The sequence below is a fragment of the Ctenocephalides felis genome, unplaced genomic scaffold (genome assembly GCF_003426905.1).
Source record: "Ctenocephalides felis isolate EL2017-DRISC unplaced genomic scaffold, ASM342690v1 CF-g0.4_SCAFFOLD_01886, whole genome shotgun sequence".
NCBI classification, from domain to species: Eukaryota; Metazoa; Arthropoda; class Insecta; order Siphonaptera; family Pulicidae; genus Ctenocephalides; species Ctenocephalides felis.
In genome coordinates, this window is record NW_020538040.1 from 183,368,509 (window position 1) to 183,383,596 (window position 15,088).

Sequence of the window (15,088 nt, forward strand, 5' to 3'; positions counted from 1 at the left end):
CGTAGCAATGAAAATGATGGAGAATCACCAAAAGTTATTCGAATCAACGGGAGCGTTCATATTAAAGAAATCAAAAATCTTCAATCAGTGAATGAATTGATCTTGCAGAATATTTGGACATGGTAACTACTATTTACATTCTTTAATAACAACCATTAATTTTACGTTTATTGGCAATGATTTGTAGGTTGTTCTCAAAGACTCAAACAAACAAATGGTGGTCGTAAGATATTTACAGCGCCGTGACAATATTAGAAGAACTAACAGCTCCTGAAATATCTGGTGTAATTTATACGATTTATATAACTATGGTCTTACTAAATCCACAAGTCAAAATATTACTGGGCATTACGAAATTTTAAACATCAAAACAGGTATTAATGTTTAAAATTATATACTGATTTTTTTTTTGTTATTCCTTCTTGGATTATTGCATAACTCGGCATGATGATAGATTTGGTGGTAAAAAACGGAGGCAAAAGAAAAGCGAACGTCATTCTGATTACCAAAGATATCATCATACCAGGTTCAATTAAAATCCAAGACTAGCAACGGAAGATGTCTACTTGTGACACTCAACTATGCACCTTTTTTCAGATAATTTATTCGCAAATTATGTGAATATATAAATACGGAGCAGCAATTAATCGATATTTCCATTTCTAATGAAATCAATTCTCCGGTTTGGTTCAAATCACCTTTAAGTGTGCAAAATATGATATGGAACAGCCAATGTTTTGTGAATAGTTCAAATTTATACGAAATGCCAAATAAGAAATGGAAGTTGATGTACATCCAAAACCAACTTCAACATCCAGAGTTGACCAAAGTTCTTGAAAATATAGTAGAAAATGCTGTTACTGATGGATTTGCTAAAAATATTACTGGAAAAGTATACCACGATTCATAGTGTTGCTTTTATACTTCCAAAGTATATTTGTTTTATTGTTTTAGGTGAGATTTACAGGAGCAGTTACGTTCGACAACATCATAACAACTAATTACATAAATAACGTAAACTTGGATTATATTGCGCAAGACGCTTTATTCAAACATTCCTCAGACGTTTGTATAACTTTATTTTTTCAGGCATTGAAAATCATTATTATATTATTTCTTTTGTGTGCAGGTTAAGCACATTAGCTGTTCCAAAACTTTTATTAGCCCTACAGTATTGTCACAAGGTGAAGTATTGGGTGACTTTGATGCATTTATCATCAATGGTGTTAAAATCGATGAATTGAATGAAAGTCTTGTTTGGAAAAATGAAGATGCTGTCATAACAGGCAGCAAGATTTTGAAACAAAACGTGTTTGTTGACGATTTGATAGTAAGATTCATCATCCTTTCAATAAAACAGAAACGTATCCTTCGTCCTATTTATTGGTGATTTCTTTTCTAGGTTGAAGGTTTGGTCAATAGTGTTGCAGTAAATGATGTGGTTTTCTTCGAAAATGATCGTCCAATTCCTAATATTGTATTCAATACTTTGCATATAAAAGATAATTTGCAAGTACAGGATATAAATGGGCGTAATTTGGATGAATTTTTGTCTAAAAGAGTACGTTTACGAGGCGATGCCCAAAATGTATCAGCACACGTCCAATTCGCAAAATTAAATATAGCAGGTATTTAAAATAGCACCAAAACAAAAATATATGTAATTAAAACATTTAGTTAAATATTTTAATCCCCAGGGCCTTCTTTTGTGTCAAAAATAAACAATATATCTTTGGATGAAGTCGTTTTTACTGATGTAGCAACGTCGGACACCATTACTGGAATGAAAGTGTTCGAGAAGGGTTTAAAAGTCTATGGAGATATTTCCGCAAAATTTCTGAACGATTTTCATTTGCAAACTACGTATTCCAATAGTATTAGGAAAAATAAAGATTATTATATATCACATGTGGTAAATATTAAACCAGCAACATACCAATTTTCATCTAGTAGCTTCTTTCATTGTATAAATGTGTTAACTTTTTATAGGTATTTAATAATCCAGTACAGCTATTAAATGGCTTATATGCTCATGCCTATGAGAATCAAACCTGGTTAAACTTCTACGCGAAACCTTTCCTGGACAATACATTTGCCCAAGAGATGGACACGAAATTAAATTACACCTTCAACAGCATTAAACGTGAGAGTCTGAAGTTTAATAATTTCGAAAAATGCAAATATAATTTTTAATACTATTCACAGCGTATTATCATTATTTGTACTTGGAGCCATCAGAAATACGGATACTAGAACCGCCATCCAAAAAAGTCGAGACTATCAGGCCAGGATTTTTACAACTTTCGAATGATGTATCAGGAGAAGTCTGTTATTTGCCACAATTTTGTCCTTGCTCTGTACAATACACAGTTAGTCATAAAATTATACAACATATTACAAACATTATTAAATGTTCATTTACTTTATTCATATTTTTGTAGGTAGATATACCAAATCAGCGTTCTATCTCTATTTTGCCTGGAAATGCTACACACAGAGTATTTTCCTATCATGATGATGGTATAGGTATCAATATTTTTACGAATTCAATTAGCACGAGTGCATTTTGCAGGTAAGGCAATATTTAACATTTAAAACTTAACAAAATTTACACGAAAGCTAGTTTTAATCTTTGTTTCCAGTACTGCTAATGAAGAATTAACTTACGTTACTTGGATGGAACCACAACGCGAAACACCTGACAGTACACCTATAGGTATGTATTCAACCTTATTCACTAAAATTTGACCAAATCTGGTTAAAATGAAATTATTTCTGCACACAGGTGATATTACTATTGACCAAAAATATTACAATGGATATTTGAGTGATGCAAAATTCTTCAGAGATCGTAGTAGTCGTATATTTCTCGTACTGGCAATGTATTATGATAAATCATCTGATTCTCATGATATCGATTCCTTGTTACTCGAATTGAACATGACAACGGTAAGTGATAATATCGATTTAACAAAAATCCTTTTAGAAGTTTAGTTTACCAAATTAGATGCTCTGATTGTGAATTTACATACATAGGTAAAACTTGACGAAAACACCTTCATCAAAACCAAAATAATTATAAAAATAGCAGTAAGCAATGTAGAACTATAATGACCGAGCACATTAACGATTTAAATCACACATGATTTTTTTAAACTCAAATACTTCATATTTTGGAGGAAATCTGTTTAGGCGACGTTTTGCTGTCATTCAATTATATGTTAATTAATCAATTTTAATTTTATTTTAATTAGAGGGAAACACACATAGTTCAGTATATTTCAACAAGATCTGCAACGACCTTAGAACTTCTGCAGAGTCCTTTTGGGACACATCTTGTAATCTGCAACGCTGTGCAAAATGAGGACATTCAAGCATATTTTGAAATAATGAAATACGACCAAGAAAACTATCAGGTAAACATTTTTTGGTGAAAATGATCCATCATGATAATTTTTATTAATCAATTACAATTTCAGTTCAAACCAGTACGTACAGTTTCGACAGAAGGTTGTGGCTTGATGGCTAGCGCAGTTTTTGGAAAAGAGCAATTTATTTTTGTGGGCGACGAGAATTATAAAATTCTTAGAATTAATCGTTACATAGAACAGCTGGATATGTTCCATTATTTCCAGAGCTTTATATATGAGTCATATTTGCGTGGATTGCATATTTTCTACCCTCAAAGTAAAAAAAGCCTAACTAAATATACTATTAAATTCAGCATTAAATAATAATACTCTTGTTTTATAATTTCAGATTCCAAAAAAGGTGAAGTATTATTATGTGTGACCACAGATAATGGAAACTTTTATATTTATGATTATACATACATTGAGGTAAGTTAGAAAATTCAAATACAATCATTACGAAATTCCGTAAACTTAATCCTTTCTCATTTTATTTTAGGGTTGGAAGCAAATATCAACAGGATATCTAAGAAATGTCCATGATGTTACACACTTCCAATTAAATCATGAAGAATTTCTGTTCATGTCATCCACATACAAAAATATGGTCTTCAGGATAATCAGACAAGGAATACCTTAAGTATCATTAGAAAAAACTAGCATGTAAATTTAATATATATTAAATGTAATTTTAAATACCCATTGCTACAAATGTAAATCCATAAGTAATAACAAAAATATAAATATTACACTATATTTTCCTAAAAAACTATATTTAGCAATAAACAACAACAGCCACCATTAACAATTCTTTGGAAGTAAAACTACAATTTTATAATAAATTGCAACCTGCACCGCAACTAAGTTGTAGTACTTTTGTATAAAGTTCATTACTATATAATTAAATTCTAATTAATAATTACAACCTGCGTTATTGCAATTGATGCTAATAATATTTCCAATCAGAATATTAGAAATGTGTATATTATGAGAGCATTGTTGACCATCTAATTATGAAAGTATTATATACAAAATATATAAACTAAATTTATTTAAAATAATTTGTTCACAGTTTCGGCATATTTACTTCAAATGAAATGCATATTTATAGTATCAAATACTTTTTTGCATCTCATAAGTATACAAAACAAACTCTAGTATATTATAATTTTTATACTTGATTGACTAACAAAAATTGAAGGTTTGTTTACGCAATGAGATCAAAATTTTGAACTTAGAAAAATTAGCAAATATTTCTTAAAAATTAGTGCTAATTTTACATATAACACTTACATAGCACCTGAAGACAAATAACACTAACCTTAAAAATAACTATTTTCAGATATATTTACAAATCCAACAAATTGACGCTTTAAGACATAATGCCATGCACCACTAGTTAATTTTTTAATTACTACACCTATTAGTAATAATTAAAACAAGTCAAATGTCTTTACAGGCATGAAAACGGTCAAAAGTGTTATTACATTAGCCTATGAAATAAATTGTACAATAAATGTTTTAAATGAAGACATTTTCTCAATAAAGCTAATACAAAAAGCTAACAATTGATAGTAATTAACATTGAATGCAAAAACCTTAATTTCCTTTTAAAAAACTATGCGAACGATACTGCAAGTACTAAAAATATTATAAATAGGAATTAAAACCAAATACACCGACAGAGGGAAATTGTATATACTATTATACTTATTAGCAGCCGAATTTCCTATCTTAACAATGCATCATTGTTGATCTATGTTTGTTTAATTTATTGCTGTTTTCATACGTTCTACTTCAGTTGGTTCCCGAGTCTTGCGGGCATCACATCAAAGGCGTGTCAACCCCAGCGCCAACGCAATGGGGTCGACTAGCCGCATGTTGCGGATGCCGAAGAAAGCAAGACAGTTTTGTGTAAGTGGGATTTTAACGCTTGTGCTTGGGTGAAGCCATGACCGAGTGCGATAAGTGAGTATTGCATTTTTAATATATTGGTCTTCATATACGCGGTATTAATTTTGCCTTAGAATGTTTTTACTGATTCGGACAAAAAAGTTTGAAGCTGATTTTTTGTACATAGATATGACAAAGTGGTGATGATATAGTCGATAATCAATTTTATGTTAATTAAAAAATGTGGACTTACGTTTCAAAGCATTTTTTCATAGATTCATATTGTGCAATTATTGTGCGAGACTTCAGTTATGTCACTCTAATGTCAAAATTTTAATTGCACTTCAGCAATTTAGTTTTAACGATTCTTAAAACGACACTGGATGATTGATACAAGACATTTTGAGCGTGGAAAAATAAATAAATTTATTAAAACCAGTTTTTTCTTAATATTGTGGAATTTATATTAATTTGTCGACACTTTATGACACCGTGACAATCGCGCACCTTAACAATTATCACACATGTGCCGCATCCTAACATAAAACAAAGAAAACCACACAAGTCAATAAAATCTGGTAAAATTGTATTTTCTTGAATTTTGTTCGATTTATATGTATTCAAAATGAAAAATTCTTTTATTTAATCACCATAACAAAACTTTTTTAATTAATTCACCCGTCATTTTTGACATGACATATTACAATCACCAACTTCAAGATAATTCATTAGCACTCGTCTCATTCGTCGAAGTGAATGCAACCTGAACTTAACGCAACGAATCACGTAGTTTGCACATGGAGATCGTTAATCGGCATTGTTAAGGTTAGTTTTAAAACTCTTTAAATACGGTTCGTTATTAGACTTAAATTAAGTGAAACACGCAAAAACGATATGTACTTATGATACAGGTAACAAAAATAACATTTCTGTAAAGTAAATAACAAACACCACACTAAATTGTCTCAATGAACTATCTTTACTATATCTATTTGGCTGTAACAAAGAAAATCTATTTTTCTTGTGCGGCAAGGTAATATAGCAAAGCATCACAGCCTGTGAAGTCATTTTAATTATACTATGCAATTAAGCTATTATTTCAGTGCCCTACCTCATATATTAGTATACTTTATTATACTCTAAGTTAAAGTTACGTGCTTAAGGAAAGCATTCAAATAAGTCGACCTCATTATAATAACACTGTTTATTATATATTATATGCTTTTTTCTTGTAATATTATGTTCATGTGTGTATTAATACTAGTACAAATTACTTTCCATGTCAGTCACAGTTACTTCAAGGGAAACCTTACATGCTTTTATACAACGGTGATATGTCATCATTGGAAGTTCACATGTCAAATTATTCAACAATTCAATTATTCAACTTAATTCAGTGTAAGATATTTCAATTCTTCATGTAAGATTTCCACCATTTTGGTCATGCATATTTGTGCTTTGTATTAAAGTATCTACTCAACGTAATATCTTACAAAAGTTTCATAATAAATATTACATACTTAAAATTGCCATGATATATTATTTTCTTCTTTCTTTCACAGCCCGAATATTCGCCGTACTTCTAACTTGGTTCCAGTGAGAGCTAGCACCTTCTTCAAAGAATCAGTGGTACCAAGACCCCAAACATCCATTGTCGCACGTGACATGCTTGCAATCCTAAAGGACGTAAGTGGGCATTATATAATTGATAATACTTTGTGTATATATATATATATGTATATATATATATATATATATATATATATATATATATATATAAACCTATTTAAACAGGCATCCATCCAGATGATAAACATAAAGAAACTAAATTATGTTTCTTAAAGTAAATTTAATGATCCATACGTTTCAGAGCTCCAATTTTACTCTTCTCAATAGATATGTAAGTCTAATTGTATATATTAGTAATTACATTAGATTCAATTAGTTATATTACTATGCGCACTGAAGAAAAGTCAAATTGGGACTCGAAACATATGGACCATTAAATTTACATTAATAAACATAATTTAGTTTTTTTTATATTTATCTGGGTGGATACCTGTTTAAAAAGGTTTATGGTTTTATCAACACACACACACGCACACACACACACACACACACACATATATATTATTATTATTATTATTATTATTATTATTACTGATTACCTTCCTCCTGAAAGGGAATGTAGAAATTTCCAATAACTTGGTCTAAGATTAGTTGGTTCTAATACTGCACAGTGAAATAAAATGGCAGTGCTAAAGCAATATAAAAATATAGTAAACCCAGGTACTTCTCGTACAAATCCTTTTAAAACTGCTATATTATAGGAAATCTGAAAAATTATATCATTATAAACATAAGGTCGAGAACAAATCATAAATTAGATAGTAAAGAAGCTTACATGAAGCATTTTCCACATGACGTATAATGCAATGTTATTACTTCGGTATTTACCAAATGCTAATCCTGCTAAAATACCTGCAGGTAAAGCATGCTCTGGCCTATCTTTCCCTGAGATCCACCTCAAAACACAAGATGATAACTGAAAATTTTTAATTCATGATTTCCAAATTCAAATACTTATTGCAAAATGAATTGTATAATCTTACTCTAAAAATACCGGTAAATCCACCAAGAAACATTGCTAAAGAATATGATGATTTGTTGAGTATTATATTTGAAATTTCTTTGGGCCTTCTAGCGATTGTTCCTATGCGCATGAAAATTCGGAGTCCCAATTGAAAGCATACACCCAAGGAGAACATTTTGAACCATCCCTAGAAAAGAATAGTAAAAGCCACTGGAGAATCAATATTCATCGAGATTGTATAAGTGTTTAAATCAAAAGTTTAGGTAAGTCAAACATATCTTACCTGTGTAACATAATGCATACAACTTGCAGGGTGCAAACAAGTGTTATGCCTTGGTAAAGATTTAATCATTTCATTGAAATGTTTAATGAACTTAATTTTATGCAAGGCAGCTTTTCTATTTTTAATATCACATACTGCTTGTTCACTTTTATTTTTCAATTTATCACTATATCCAAATGCTTCATAAGGACCCACAACGAATCTGAAAACCAAAATCACCTTGAAAATGACAAAATAATTCAATTACATTTTTGTCTATTTACTTTGAAACAAGTCCAAGTTGATCTTTGCTCAAATAGTCGTTGCTTCTATAATAATACATAAGAATAGCAATGCTCATGGAAAAGATTCCCACTTCTCCATATTTTATAGATCGGACATATCCCCTAGACTTTAACATATTCCAAACAGTTTCTGTTGCTTCATTTGATACATATAAACATAATAAATTTCGTCTAGATGGCCGTTCTAGTAATATTGCAGCAAACGATGCAAGAAACGAAGGCACGTATGAGACTGTCAATATATTGTAATTGCCACAAACTTTTCTGAAATAATAAAATAAAAATATTGAGTAACATTGTTTCTGTGGGTTATATGAATTTGATTAAACAAACCTGAGAAAACATAAAAACATAGGGAATGTAAAACCATTTGTCGTTAAAAATGCTGCAGATTGTAGAATCCCCAGAAAAGTCTTTCTTAAGTCCGATTTATTTGGTACTTTGCCTCGCATCAATAGTCCGACCTAAAATCAGGAAATAAACCATAAATAATTTGTGGCCATGCCGTTTGTAACTTTAATATCATTCGATAAATAGAACTCAATAGTATAACTTTCTCATAATTATATATATATTTTGTGGCATGATGTTAGTGGTAATTCTTCTCCAAAATGGCTTGACGAATCTTTATGAAACAAAATTTTATAATCACATTCAGTATGACTTGGAGAATTGGACAACATCTATATTTCATGCGCCTGAGTGGTGAGGGTTGGTCGCCCTTAAGTTACTTTTTTGATCATTTTTTTTGTTTTATCATACATCCCTAAATTTTCACCCTCTTACTTCGAACCTCTATTTCGTTATAGTCATTTTAGTAATCGAATATTGTCAGTCTGAGTGTTTTTCACTGAATTTCGACTAAGATTTTTTTAAACTTACGGAAAAGCTAAATTTAACTTATTTTTAATTAAATGATGTAGACCCCTAAGTTTATGTTGTGATAATTAAACAATATCGCAACAAACAAATTTATTTTAGACTAAACTATTTCTAACGGACAAAAACGTTCTGCTTTCAATATAAAACTTTTAGAATGGTGAAAAACGTTTTCGTAATAACCCAATAAATTTCTTAGTTATTGAATTAATTTTCAACCGCTTTCAGTATGTGTTTTGGGAAATTTTACTAATTTTTTACTTTTACTACTTTGGCAAAAATGAACATTCAGATTTTGCTTTGTAATTCAGAAATTAATGAATTAATGAAAAGAGAGATAATATTATATATTTAAATCTTGAATTATCAAATGTGCTAAATAAATTTAATGAAATCCGTTTTAAATTAGAGTGGCATTGGGAATGAAGAAATTTTTTTATGGTTAAATAACGATACATATAAATTTATTTATAAAATATTAAACTTAGTATCTAGATCTGTTGATATAAAAAATATATAATTTACAATAGTGTAGTTATTTAAAAAATACAAAAATTTTGATTCAAAACCTTCTAGATAAACAATGTGGGAATTGAATGGTGCCCACAAATGTCAAATACACTCACGCATACGAACATTTTGATACATCAATTTTGAAATATATATTTACAAATTATATATATATATATATATTTTTGAATAGTCTTGAATTTGATGTTGATATATATGTTTAATTTGAGTTTAATAATCGGGCGTAACATCAATAAAAATAGTGAGTTTTTTTTAAAAATTTATTTATTTAAAATCCATACGTTTCGGCTAGCATCTTAGCCATCATTCAGTGGTAATCAAGTTAACTATAAAAATTGAAACTAAATAAATTATATGAAAGGAAATTTTGTGGAAAAACAATAATAATAATAATGGTAATAAAACACTTACAATTTTGTATCCTAATATAGCATATGAAACCATTATTAATCCATGGTATGAGTATGTGCACATTAATAATGGTTTCATATGCTATATTAGGATACAAAATTGTAAGTGTTTTATTACCATTATTATTATTATTGTTTTTCCACAAAATTTCCTTTCATATAATTTATTTAGTTTCAATTTTTATAGTTAACTTGATTACCACTGAATGATGGCTAAGATGCTAGCCGAAACGTATGGATTTTAAATAAATAAATTTTTAAAAAAAACTCATACTATTTTTATTGATGTTACGCCCGATTATTAAACTCAAATTAAACATATATATATATATATATATATATATATATATATTATATTTATAAATTTTATATTGTATACTCCTATTTAAAATATCTAAATCTAGTAAGCGGAGTGTTATGAAAATAATTAGTTAAAATATTACAGAAACCACAGAGTTTTTTTTTACAACTATGGCTGAGGCTGCTGTAGAAGAAATTCCGACAGCTCCTGCAAGGTACTATTGTCATGGATGCTCTAGCGAATTCGATGAGATGAATCCGGGATATGTTTGCCCAAATTGCGCATGTGGATTCGTTGAAGAATTAGATCCACCAGTTGAAATGAGTGCGGAGGAAAATGGCCAGCAAAATGACCAGGAAAATGAAGGCCCTTCCTTCTTTGACGATCCCGTGGGAAATTTGGTGTCGTCACTTTTCCCTGGTTCTCGCAATCATCATAACTCCGAACGAGGGACTAGCACACACCACCAACACTATCCTCCGTTAGTCAACTTTCTGCATGACCTCGTGAGTTCGGCCGGTGGTGCTCATTTGGTCCAATCGACAACCACGATGACAGTCGGGGGTGAGGCAATGATGGTCTCAGGAAACATGGCCAATTACATTTGGAGCAGAGAGGGTTTAGACCAGATACTAAATTATTTTCTTAACCAAAGTGTTGACCCGCAACCTTTAGAACCAGAACAATATCTACTTTACCGACCATTAAAATTACTTCAGAACAACAAATCGGTTAAGTTAAGGTGTTCCATTTGCTGGGAACATTTTAAGAGGACGAAATGGTGAGACAATTACTGTGCTCTCATATCTACCATGATGAGTGCATATTTCCGTGGTTACAAATGCATGCAACATGCCCCATTTGCCGAAGTAGGGTGCGCCCAAGAAGCGAATGAGAATACATTCATTTATAAAGCTTGTTAAGTTTCAACTTTAAATTTTTTTATTAATATGAGCATGTACTTACATTGTACATAATATGAAAAGCATAAGCTATAATAAAAGAACTAAAAAGAGTTGAATGTATATATATATATATATATATAAAGGATGTCTGCCTGTGTGTTTATGTCCTATGCTTTCATAAACGATACATCTATCACCGAACAGGGTTTGCATATTTTAAATGAAACCAAAAATAAAGGTTAGCCACCCGGAAGAATTTTTAAAATATTTTTTGCCTATATTTATTTTTTTTATAATGCGTATATACAAAACACATAACCCTAAATTTTCACTCTCTTACCACAAATCCCTATTTCATAAGAAAAATAGTATTTGCAACATTTTTTATACCAATATCTGTTAGGGAACGTTTTTGACTGAAATTATTGATGAAGCTTAATTTTTTTTTGTTCAAGAAACATTTTATTTTCATTACGGGTTGACCACCTCTAACACTTTCAAATTGTTTTAAGACATTTCTTGCGGAATTAAAATGTAAGTACATATAGATATTAATATAAAGTAAAGCGGGGCTTGAAGCTCTACAGATAAAATCGTCCACCTAAATTTACGATATCTAAATATAATTTATAAGTATACTTTAATTGTTTTTTAAAGATTTTTTATACAGCGTCTATAAAGGTGTGGCTGGGGTAAAAAGGACCAACACAACTTCACACTTGCAAAGGCGTAAAAAATAAATTTGGTTTTCACAGTATATTTATTGAAAGTCAAAAATACTGATATGCTTATAGCTTATATTTTGTGATGTTGAATGGGATATTTCACTCGAAGATGCATCTACAGCTCAACAATGAATCATGAAAGGTACGTGTGCTATTTTCCATCTTGATAACTACATGAAATAGAATCGCATTTTTGTTTAGATTTTTATACATATGTATATATAATAGAAAAAGATTTAGATTCTGAAGACTAAGATTCTAATACTATGTATCTCATACTTACTGTATATGCAACTGTATATATTTTGATGGTCCTCTCGAAAGCCTGAAGTGTTAAATCAGCACAGGCATCAGAACAACTATTTGTCCAAGGGTGCACATATTCAATACAAGTAGTATCATTGGTTTAAATTTACTCAACAACACCATTTTGGCGACTGAAAAAATCGATATTATTAATACAGAATCAACTGCGATGAACAATTATATTGTTTTTAATCAATATATTCGAATGACCCAAATATACGTCACTCAAATGATTTTATCAAAGTTCAAGACATTTTTTTATTGAGATAACACACACACTTTTATGGTGTTTTTTATGAGTTGTTTGACTACGTACTTCGAGTTCGCAATGAACACAGGTGTTTAGATATTTTGATTTTGTTCAAAATATTTAAAAACAAACTGCATTTGGCGGTATCATTGTTTATATTCCATTTCAAAACATACAAATTGTCAAATGAATTGACATATGATCGAATTGAAATGTCAAAGTGAACGTTGCGGAATTTGATATAAGATGGAGCTAGTAGTAACTTAAATCCAAGCGCAAAATTTGAATTCACTTAATTCTCAAACTACGAAAATAATTATATTTCAATTCAATGAATTTTTAATTTGATGTAATGCGTTTTTGTATGAACTCATGATTTTATTTAACTAAAATAACTTGGTGTATGTGATATTTTGCCTTGAGGCAATTTGCATTAACTTCCCGACACGTGCAAATAATCATAAAAAACTGAGATTAGCTATTTAGATAAAATTTTCAACTGTTTTTTTGACTTTTTATTCGAAGCTAATCAATGGAATTTACATACTTTTCAAACAGAGTTTTAATATCTTTAATTGTATTACATTTTAAAAAGCGCGGACTTTTCCAAACTTCAATAAATTTTTATAATTCAGACACTTTTGGTAAGACTAGAATTGTTACTATGAAATTTACATCGAAATCTTACAAAAATCTTTAGCCTATCTTTACTAAAAACTAATCAGCACGATTATCATCTGATCTTTTCAATGGTTTTTGAATTGTCAAAATCTGTTCAGGATCAATATATATATATATATATATATATATATATTATATATATGTTAACTAATACTAATTGATATATCTTTATAAATATATTTTAGTATCATTTATGTATCCACTATATTCATTTTGTGGAACATTTTTCACAATACACGAATTTATATAAAAGAGTGTACTATCTCATCACTACACTAATTTCAGTAACAATTTTTTAAGCGCAAATCAGATATATATATATATATATATATCTATATATCTATATATATATATATATATATATATATATATTAGATATTAGTCTTGGATTTGTAAATATTTTGTAGAGTTTCGAACAAGAATCCAAATGTTATAAAAAACAAAAGTTTTTTTTAAACCATTTCTTTATATATTTACTGTCGACGTTTCGGAACTAGGTACGTTCCATCTTCAGAATCTTTCTGTCTAGAAACATGATCTTGATATGAACAACTTTGGGCCGACTTTTGCGAATCTAATCTTAAGTTAGGGGTTGAACAAGCAATTTATTGAAAAAAAGTAGAAAACGGTGGATTTTATATATAAAATAATAAAATTGCGGTAGAAATAACATTACATAAATATGACAATATAATCAAAATGGAAGGAATAAAAATAAGTGTGTAGATCATATAACAAAATATTAAAAATGTTAGAAAATTAGAAAGTTTAAAAAAAAAAGGGTTAAGAAAAATAGATTTAATTACCTATATGATTGATTATATACACTAACACTTTTTCACTAAAAACAATTTTATCAAAAAAAATTCCTTTCAGACGAAGAAATAATTTTTGTAATTCAAATATTTTTAAGTTTGTTATGTGAGACAAAAAGATTTATTCCTTTGATGTTATGAGTTAACTTTTTGGTAACAAACCGATTATTGAAAGGATAAATTTTAAGGAGAAACACTTGACTTATACATGCAGAATTTTTATCTTGTTAAAATTCATCCAATTACAATTCAAAATAATTTGAATTACAAAACTTATTTCTTCGCCTGAAAAGAAATGTATAAAAAGATGATTTTTTTATTGATAAAATCGTTTCAATCATACAGGTATTAATTCTGTTTCTTCTTACCTTTTTTTAAAACATTTAATTTTCTAACATTTTTAATATTTTGTTATGTAATCCACTCATTTATTTTTATTATTTTCATGTTGATCATATTGTCACATATTTGTAATGTTACTTCTTCCACAATTTTATTCATTTTATATCACTTTTGGGATTCTTTATTTGAAGCTTTACAAAATATTTACAAATCCAAGACTCTAACAATTTATATATATAATTATATTAATTATATATATATATATTAAATTAAATATATATATATATATATTAATTTGGAAATATGAACAAAAACTCTTTTTTGCACTAATTTATTAAATAATAATTTTCACATACGTTTCGAGACTAGGTTTGTCTCATCATCAGTGTGTTGGAAGAATTAGAGTCCTTCCTTTCTATCTGATATTGCGTGACTAACCACTTGAGATTGAATAGAGAATTCGGACTCCGACGATCGTTG

The 15,088-nt window shown here is 29.2% G+C and overlaps 2 protein-coding genes across 2 annotated transcripts; one reads left to right on the forward strand and one right to left on the reverse strand.

Annotated features, from left to right (window-relative positions):
- The first annotated feature begins 647 nt into the window (after positions 1-647).
- LOC113376355 lies at positions 648-4,050 on the forward strand. The gene is made up of 14 exons (XM_026616261.1): positions 648-892; positions 955-1,065; positions 1,130-1,330; positions 1,403-1,628; positions 1,698-1,912; positions 1,990-2,143; positions 2,206-2,369; positions 2,442-2,572; positions 2,643-2,716; positions 2,786-2,949; positions 3,255-3,416; positions 3,480-3,687; positions 3,760-3,839; positions 3,910-4,050. Exons 1-14 carry the CDS (start codon positions 716-718, stop codon positions 4,048-4,050), a joined length of 2,208 nt encoding a protein of 735 aa, XP_026472046.1. The 5' UTR covers positions 648-715.
- Positions 4,051-6,846: 2,796 nt separating this feature from the next.
- Positions 6,847-12,601, reverse strand: LOC113377803 (transmembrane protein 135-like). Its single transcript, XM_026618229.1, has 8 exons — positions 12,498-12,601; positions 8,797-8,927; positions 8,443-8,727; positions 8,180-8,381; positions 7,916-8,083; positions 7,708-7,848; positions 7,472-7,638; positions 6,847-6,980 (listed from the first exon to the last, which is right to left on the reverse strand). The coding sequence occupies exons 2-8, from the start codon at positions 8,913-8,915 to the stop codon at positions 6,860-6,862; spliced, it is 1,203 nt and encodes a 400-aa protein (XP_026474014.1). The 5' UTR covers positions 8,916-8,927; positions 12,498-12,601; the 3' UTR covers positions 6,847-6,859.
- Positions 12,602-15,088: the final 2,487 nt, after the last annotated feature.

Bases quoted from the DNA above. Each gene is read 5' to 3' on its own strand.
- LOC113376355 (XM_026616261.1), top strand. From the start codon at position 716: ATGATATGGAACAGCCAATGTTTTGTGAATAGTTCAAATTTATACGAA. The intron at 893-954 runs GTATACCACGAT...TTATTGTTTTAG, and splicing joins CTAAAAATATTACTGGAAAA to GTGAGATTTACAGGAGCAGT. The intron at 2,717-2,785 runs GTATGTATTCAA...TTCTGCACACAG, and splicing joins ACCTGACAGTACACCTATAG to GTGATATTACTATTGACCAA.
- LOC113377803 (XM_026618229.1), bottom strand. From the start codon at position 8,915: ATGCGAGGCAAAGTACCAAATAAATCGGACTTAAGAAAGACTTTTCTG. The intron at 8,084-8,179 runs GTAAGATATGTT...ATTCTTTTCTAG, and splicing joins GTATGCATTATGTTACACAG to GGATGGTTCAAAATGTTCTC. The intron at 6,981-7,471 runs GTAATCAGTAAT...TACGTCCTTTAG, and splicing joins CATTCCCTTTCAGGAGGAAG to GATTGCAAGCATGTCACGTG.